Source organism: Poromitra crassiceps (genome assembly GCF_964638095.1).
Source record: "Poromitra crassiceps genome assembly, contig: HAP1_SCAFFOLD_1211, whole genome shotgun sequence".
NCBI classification, from domain to species: domain Eukaryota; kingdom Metazoa; phylum Chordata; class Actinopteri; order Beryciformes; family Melamphaidae; genus Poromitra; species Poromitra crassiceps.
Window position 1 is genome coordinate 26,741 of NW_028151199.1, and position 7,636 is coordinate 34,376.

At 48.2% G+C, this 7,636-nt stretch overlaps 1 protein-coding gene across 1 annotated transcript in view; it reads right to left on the reverse strand.

The window, feature by feature from the left end:
* The window catches only part of LOC310771783 (fibronectin type III domain-containing protein 1-like), a gene marked incomplete at its 5' end in the record, with an annotated part of 30,549 nt that extends 23,408 nt beyond the window's left edge, over positions 1-7,141 (reverse strand). Inside the window, 12 exons of the mRNA XM_083664307.1 lie at positions 301-642; positions 874-985; positions 1,058-1,173; positions 1,375-2,099; positions 3,496-3,587; positions 3,737-4,341; positions 4,437-4,625; positions 4,962-5,069; positions 5,567-5,754; positions 5,909-6,026; positions 6,430-6,528; positions 6,926-7,141. Of these exons, the coding sequence (XP_083520433.1) occupies positions 301-642; positions 874-985; positions 1,058-1,173; positions 1,375-2,099; positions 3,496-3,587; positions 3,737-4,341; positions 4,437-4,625; positions 4,962-5,069; positions 5,567-5,754; positions 5,909-6,026; positions 6,430-6,528; positions 6,926-7,141 (2,910 nt within the window). The remainder of the gene's footprint in view (positions 1-300; positions 643-873; positions 986-1,057; positions 1,174-1,374; positions 2,100-3,495; positions 3,588-3,736; positions 4,342-4,436; positions 4,626-4,961; positions 5,070-5,566; positions 5,755-5,908; positions 6,027-6,429; positions 6,529-6,925) is intronic.
* Positions 7,142-7,636: the final 495 nt, after the last annotated feature.

Sequence of the window (7,636 nt, forward strand, 5' to 3'; positions counted from 1 at the left end):
GATCACACACGTTATAGGACTCTGTGGATACAGACAGGAAACACTCATGGCCTTGGCTACGATGGATATGATAAACAATACAATTGAGAGATTTAGTGAAGTCATGTTTATTTCTGTTCACTATTCTGGCCCTTAACTTTTAACTTTTTTACTTTTAACCACTGAAAATCAATATAGGCAGCATTCGGCAGGTATGGTACTGCCATACGTTGTACAATTCCTGTAGTGCAAATCACAATTTAAAACAATCTCTGAATTATGTCTTGCCCTTTAAGTGGGTCTCTCTTTCTCAAAGCTCACCTTCTGGATAACAGTCCAAAATCCCCTCCTCATCTAGCAGTGGATACCCGTATTCATCTGTTTTGGAGGAGGTCCCAGGAGGACAGGTTGGATATGGTGGAAGAGTGGTAGACTCCTCTAGCCATTCAATGGTGGTGGGTTCAGGTGTGGTGGTAGGAGCCATGGTGGTGGTGGTGGTGGTGGTGGTGGTGGTGGTCCTGAGGCGAGGCAGGTTCAAGCCAACCACGGGTTTCCCCCCCACGGTGAGGAACTTGTCTTTGGGGTTGATCACCGGCCGGCTATCTCGGCCATGGCCGAACAGAGCCAGGCCTTCCTGGTTTACCAGTGGACTACCCAAGTGGTCTGGTGGTGAGTGGGGTGGAGTGAGAAGAGGAAATAGAAAATTAATTATTTTGTCTAGGGATATTGCCAGCAGAAATACTATATTGGCAATTAGTCCATGTTCTCATCAAGCTTGGTGTAAAGTAGAATCATGCATTAGGTCAAAGCATGTTTTTCCAAATAAAGGCCATTATTCTAGTTCAAGCTATGTTCCTATTGAAATGCAATACAAGAGTGAGTGAAGCATATCACCAAATATGGTGCGTCCATCCTCGCCAAGCACGACTCTCCTTGGTTGGCCCTGGGAGTCCTGGAGAACTCTTCCCTCCTCGTTCATCAGAACCCCCCTCTGCAGGTCCACGACCTGTGGAGACAGAAATCATGTTCTGCAAAGTTCAAGATCACAAATATATTCAATCTTTAAAGATATGCTTACCCATTTGGTTCCATCAGGCCCAGTGATGAACCTTTGACCATTAGACTTGCTGTTGCCATTGGAGGAAGCAGAGTCTTTGTCATGTGTTGCTGTCAGGTTGGGACGGCCATTTTTACCTAAATTATTGCATGATTTAGAAGGATTAATCCAAAGCCAAACCTTTACACAATACTTTAGTGAGCACTGTATTGTAGTGATTATATCTACACTGAGAACAATAGCACATTACTTGTCAGTTCATGTTTTCCTCATGCAAACTCCACTGCACATTTGGAGAAACACCTGGCATTGTTAATGATATTACAATTGTACTTTACCATTTCCATAAGCTGGTCCTCCACCATTGGTGGGTTTCCATCTGAGGCTGGGGTGGCGAGTCCTAGTCCCCTGGCCCCTAAAGCTGTCTCTAGATGAAGATGATGATGAGGTTGATGTTGATGATAATGATGGTGAATGCGATGACGACGACGACAATGCAGACTGAGAGGTCCCTCCCATCAATCCACCTGTCCTTGTCACACTAGTGCCGCTGCCAACCCCACGATCTGAGGTCAACACCGGCTGGGGCAATTTTGAGGAAGAAGAGGAGAAGGTAGATGATGATGAAGAAGACGATGAAGAGGACCCAGAAGTTGGAGAGCCCAACCTAGTGTTCTGTGCTGGCTGTGCTCTAATGGGGAACCGACCACCTTGCCTGCCTGCCAGCAGAGGAGAGCGTACCCTTCCATTAGTCCCTACAACGGGACGTCGTTGAAATGGAGAGGCGGCAGAAGATGAGCCAGTCCTAGTCCGAGACAAGGTTTCCCTTGTATCTGCGCTCTCCTTCTCCTCCGTTGTTCCATGAGGGTTGAACGATGTTAAAGTAGGGCGTTTGGGGGCCGCGGTGGGGTCGGGAACTTTTTCTTTTCTACGGTTGTTCATTTCATTCCTGTATGCTTCGTCAGTTTCTTTACTCCCCTCATCCAGATAATCCTCATCGTGATCGTTATTACTGTCATTAGAGGTTCCTCTCGGGCTGGGCTCACTTGAGTCTCTATTTCCACTTGTGGAATGATGGGAATTGGAGTTTGAAGAAGTAGAAGATGAAGAGGAAGATGAAGAAGAAGAGGAGGAGGTAGTTGGGTTTCTTGATCCGCTAATTTCTGTATTCCTACTGTTCAAAGAGGGCTTAAGAGAACTTTCCCCCACCCCATTCTTCAGTGGGTTACGAGAGGAAGGCGTTTTCAAATCTTCACTGGTCTCCTGTATCGAGGATACTCCTGAGGAACCCGTCGCCCCCGACACCCTAGTGGGTGTCCCTCTCAAAATGGGCCGCCCCGCCCCCATGGAGGATGAAGTCCTGCTCAAGGGGACCCGAGCCGACCCATCCTGTCTGGAAGATGAGACCCTTGTCCCTGAACCAAACCTGCCTGGGTAACGAGTCGCAAGCCAAGGGAATCTTTCAGCAAATGAAGGGTTCATTCTGGTAGGAGAAAGAATAGGTTTTTTGTAGCTGCTCTCCGGCCTTCCTCCCTCCTCGCTCCTCTCCTCCTCTGTGGGTTGTGCATTAGATGCGATGGAGTGGGAGCCCGAGGTTGCCCCCTCAACTTTGTCAACCTCTGCTTCTGTATCTGCTTCAGTATTTCTGTAGTTACCATTGTCGTTTCCCTCCATGACTGTTGTGTCTTGCTCAGTTGCCATGTGTGAAGTGTGTGAATTGTGTGTGTTACGTGAAGTTGCAGGGTTGTGAGATGGTCTGTGTGAGGTTGACTGAGAGTCTGATGTGTCTGAGGCGGAGGGGTTCTGTGATCCACTGTGTGAGGTGAATGGATGGTTGACTGAACTGTGTGTGTTTGAGGTTGTGGGGTTGTGTGGTCGGGACTGTGAAGTGGACTGTGATGTGTCTGAATGATGTGTATTTGATCTTGCTTGGCTGTGGGACCCACTTCCTGCACTGGACCGGGATATTGCTGAATTGAACGTGTTTGACGTTTCATGGTTCTGTGACCTAGACGGTGAAGTGGACTGTGATGTTCCTGAACTGTGTGTGTTTGTTGCTGCTTGGTTCTGAGTTCTGCTTGGTAAATCGGACTGGGAGGAGGTCACCGAAGCTGATCCTTGTTTGTGGCCATTCAACAATCGGGTGGGATTCCCTCTTGACAAGATTCCGGGATTTCTTCGGCCATAACCAAACCTGGATGCAAACCCAGACCCACTGGTGCGCCCTCCTGTGGCAGAGCCTTTACCTACAGGCGATGCCTCTGTCTGAGGCTGCTTTGGGGCATTAGATGTGGTGGAGTGGGAGCTAGAGGTTGCCTCCTCAACTGTGGCGACCTCTGCTTCTGTATCTGCTTCATTATTTCTGTAGTTACTGTTATCGTTTTCCTCCATTGTTTCCCTCATTCTTCCTCCACTCAGGGCGGGAGTGGAGGGTTTGGTATGCGTTACACTGGGCTGACCGTAGGTGTTTCTTCTCTCTGGGTATGCGGAAGCCGTATGGTCCTTTCTGTTGGCTGCTGACTCTTGAGTATGTGAGCGAGAGGAGGATAATCTAGTAGAAGATGAAGAGGATGAAGAGGAAGGCAATGAAGATGAGGAGGAGGAAGTGGAGGGCAATGAAGATGAGGAAGTGGAGGAGGAAGACTGAGAGGTCCCTCCAATCAATCCCCCTGTCCTTATCACACTAGTGTCAGTGCCAACCCCACGATCTGAGGTCAACACCGGCTGGGGCAATTTTGAGGAGGAAGAGGAGAAGCTAGATGATGATGAAGAAGACAAAGAGGAAGAAGAGGAGGATGAGGAAGAAGCCTTGGATCCTGGCCTTTGATGGACCCTGATCTTAATTGGCCTTCTGGGGGGTGGTTTGGGTTTAGTTGGGGATGGAGTCACAACTTTGAGGCGTGGGGTCTCAGTAGTCAGGGGCTCGTTCTCATCCTCAGATTCAGGGGAAACCACATCATTGTATGGTTCTTTTGTCTCCTCGACAGCCTCAGTGGTAGTTGTCTGTTCTTCTGGAGCTGGCGTGGTACGTATTTTTGCCTCTGGTGTCCTCCTGGCCGGTGTATTCCTGGACGGGCTCCTCACTGAAGAGTAGATGCTGTGATGATAGGAGCGTGTCTGGGAGAGTGGGCGCACACGCCTGTTAGTAGGTGGAGCCGGGGTTATCCGAGGGCGTGGGGTGGGTTCTTCTGTTGCCTCTGTTGTTTGGAGGTCCGGTTCGTCATGGTAACTATCCTGCTTGGAGGGAGTGTGGCTTGTTCTGCGACTGTTCTGATTTTTCGAGGACGATGAGGCAGCACTGCTGGCTGGCAAGAGACAAAATTTGTTAGCTTAGCAGAAGTAACTTTAGAGTTACACAGTTATACAGACAAAGCACACATGCACAGTCAAACATACTTACTTGCTGGCAGGGCGACACTGAAGATTTTGCTCTGTGGTCCCTGTCCCTTCCGGTTGGTGGCTCTGATCTTGAAGATGTAGCGCTCTCCAGGTATGAGGCCGTCTACGGTGGCTGAGGTGGCGCTGCTGCGGTACGTCACACTTTTCATTCCAAATGGTTTCATAGCAGGAGCGTATGACAGGATATACTCTATAAGGTAGTAGAGTATAAATCACTGAAGTGAAGATATGTGGCATGATTATTCAGGTGAAAACCTAATAACTCACATTTTGGGAATTTTCATGTTTTTGTTTTTGGAAATGTTCACAACCTTCGCACATATGAAACCCTTTCAAAACCCATTCAAAAATGCATCAATTCATCAATCTAAAAATAATGATCAAAATCAACATTCTAGGGATACAAGGTTTTCACTTGACAGTAATTCAATAATGCCAGACTTATTTAAAAAATTGCGACACAATTCATATTCACAATTAGAACACACAGGAGTGCATTGGTTCAGCTCAATCATCCAAGTCTGACCTCTTATCCGTCCATTGGGTTCCTCAGGTGGATCCCAGGTCGCTGTGACAGCAGTTCCCTTCCCTCTCACCGGCTTGACCTCAAAGTTCTCCGGTGGACCGGATGGTGCTAGCAAGTGGAGGAGAGCACAAATGAATGGAAAGCCAGCAGGGAAAAGAGTAGCAGCAGGAGAGGGACCGACCGCAAAAAAAGAGGTTAACGGGTGAAGAAAGTGCTACTTAAGCATGTAAAAACTGTGAGGAAGTTCCTGCCAGTACACTTCAAGCAAGGAAATTACTGCTCCCATGCATTTCTAGAAACCTCCCCTTGAGATCATCTATGGAACTGCAGATGGAGATCTGAGCTCCGAGCCAGACAGTAAATGCTGACATCCAAGTGAACCCCAACTCAGGAGTGGCCATGACATGGTATGAATGCTACTCATGACAGAGCAGCAGCCCAGACTAGTATCAAATATCAAACGGAACTCAATGTAAAATGTGAAAGTGCAGTATGAGAAAGCAGCAAAGAGATTTAATAGGGGAAATTGCAAATACAGATAAGATCCATGCCACCAATGGTTCAAAACACTAAAGGAAGCAGCAATTATGGAACATAGTGCATACATGATTCAGGGGTCCTCTGGAAGACGGAGACGCTCCACTTGCCGTGTTTTCCTCCCTGGTTGATTCTAACAGAGAACTCATACATGCCATCAGCAGACAGGGTGTCGATCATCACTCTCCTCTGGGTGCTCTCCTTGTACTCCCAGCGCGCCGACTCACCCTTCTCCCTGTACTTCACTGTATAGGATCTGGGCCAAGGCAGAACAGAGATATTTTAAGTCCAATGCGTGCTTATAGAGGGTTCAAGAAATGAAACACATCGTTGAATCCACTCTCTCCAAAGACTCTCTGTAACTCTTTCTCTTTTCATTTATTCTCTCTCTCTCTGACAAATACTCATACCTGGCTCCTCCTGGGCTGACCTTCTCCATCTCCACAGCAGGGTCCACCCAAGAGATGAGGACAGACTGAGGGGACATGACCCTCACACTGATGTCTTTGGCCTCGTACTCCTCTGGCTCTGGTCAACACACACGCATGCACACACACACACACGCACACAAACACACACGCACGCGCGCACGCACACACACACGCACGCACGCACACACACACACACACACACACGCACGCACGCACACACACACACGCACGCACACACACACACGCACGCACGCACGCATGCAAGCACGCGCGCACACGCACACACACACACACACACACACACACACACACACACACACACACACACAGGCGAAAATGTCTAGCTCGTATTCTCCAAAGTATACCAAAGTAACTCAAACATTAAAATACCTCATTGGCCAAGATCATTTGAATTTAGTTATTGGTCTCTCCACTCAAAGATGAAGTCAGTTCAATCAAGTAACACAGATATTAGTCAGCTACAGTAATAAATTATGTACCTGGTGCGGTTACTTTGGTGGTGACCGCTCTGTTGGCGGGTGCGCTCCGGCCTAGTGCTCTCTGTGCCTGCAGTGACACCACATGAACGGACTCAGATGCTATGAACAGAAAGGGATACCAGGCACGGCCAGGGTTTACACTATGGACACCCAAAATTACCCCAAATTGTATACATTTATTTATTTATGTAAGGAATTTACATATTTAGCTCAATTACAGAAACATAGAACCACAAAATAACAATAATAACACAAAATATAACACAAAATATCTGGATTCAAAGAGTAGATTGCACAAAATATTTGGAACACACAAAACTTTCTTCAATCTACAGCTTACCTCTCATCTATATCTCTCCCTCATGATAGAAGTAGAGTAAAGTAAAGTCAATACGGAGGAGGTGTTCCTGAGATGTTCTACCTTCATTTTATACATAGGGTTATCAATGTAAGTAGCGTTAATGTAATTAAGAATGCAAGATGTGGGTCCTCTTACTTAGCTTGTGTGTGTTACGGTTCCTCTGGTCAGACTGAGGCTTTCGGTAGTGGTGGCGTCTTCTGTCCAGCAGGGGGGTTCCTGCCAAAGCCCTCTCTGGCTGCCTGGGTCCAGAGGTGGACTGCGGAGGCCTCCTGTGAGCTGTTCTGCCCACCCTGGTGGCAGTCCGTACACGAGGCTCCTTCCTGGTTGCTGCATCTGGAGACGGGAGCAGACCTGAGGGTGGATGAAGGTGAGAGGGAGAGTCAGAGTGCACCAGAGTTCAGCCTGCCTTTATAACCCCATAGCCATAGCTCATGTGGGATCTGTGCTCCAGGTTCATGTTGAAAACCATTGGAAGAACTCACTTGAAAAGACACATCCATACACTGATAAACACATAATAACATGACACAGTCATCCAACAGTGACTGGAAACAGGGCCAGTTGTCACAACAGGGACACGCTGTGGGAGCGCGCCCTGTCCCTGTCATCTACTCCAACATCTTCTGATTCCTGCTGTAATTCCACCCTGGTGGTGACTCCATCTTGGATACAGACTCAGACACCCAGACCCCCCCCCCCCCCTCCCCCTCCTCCCCTCCATCTTCACCCATCAGGCTGCCGGGCCGAGCACTGACGACATAATAAAAAACACCTCCGTCCCTCCCTCTCTTTCCTCGTCTTGCTCTCTTCTCCTCCCTCTTTCCCTCCCCTCATCCCTTTCTCATA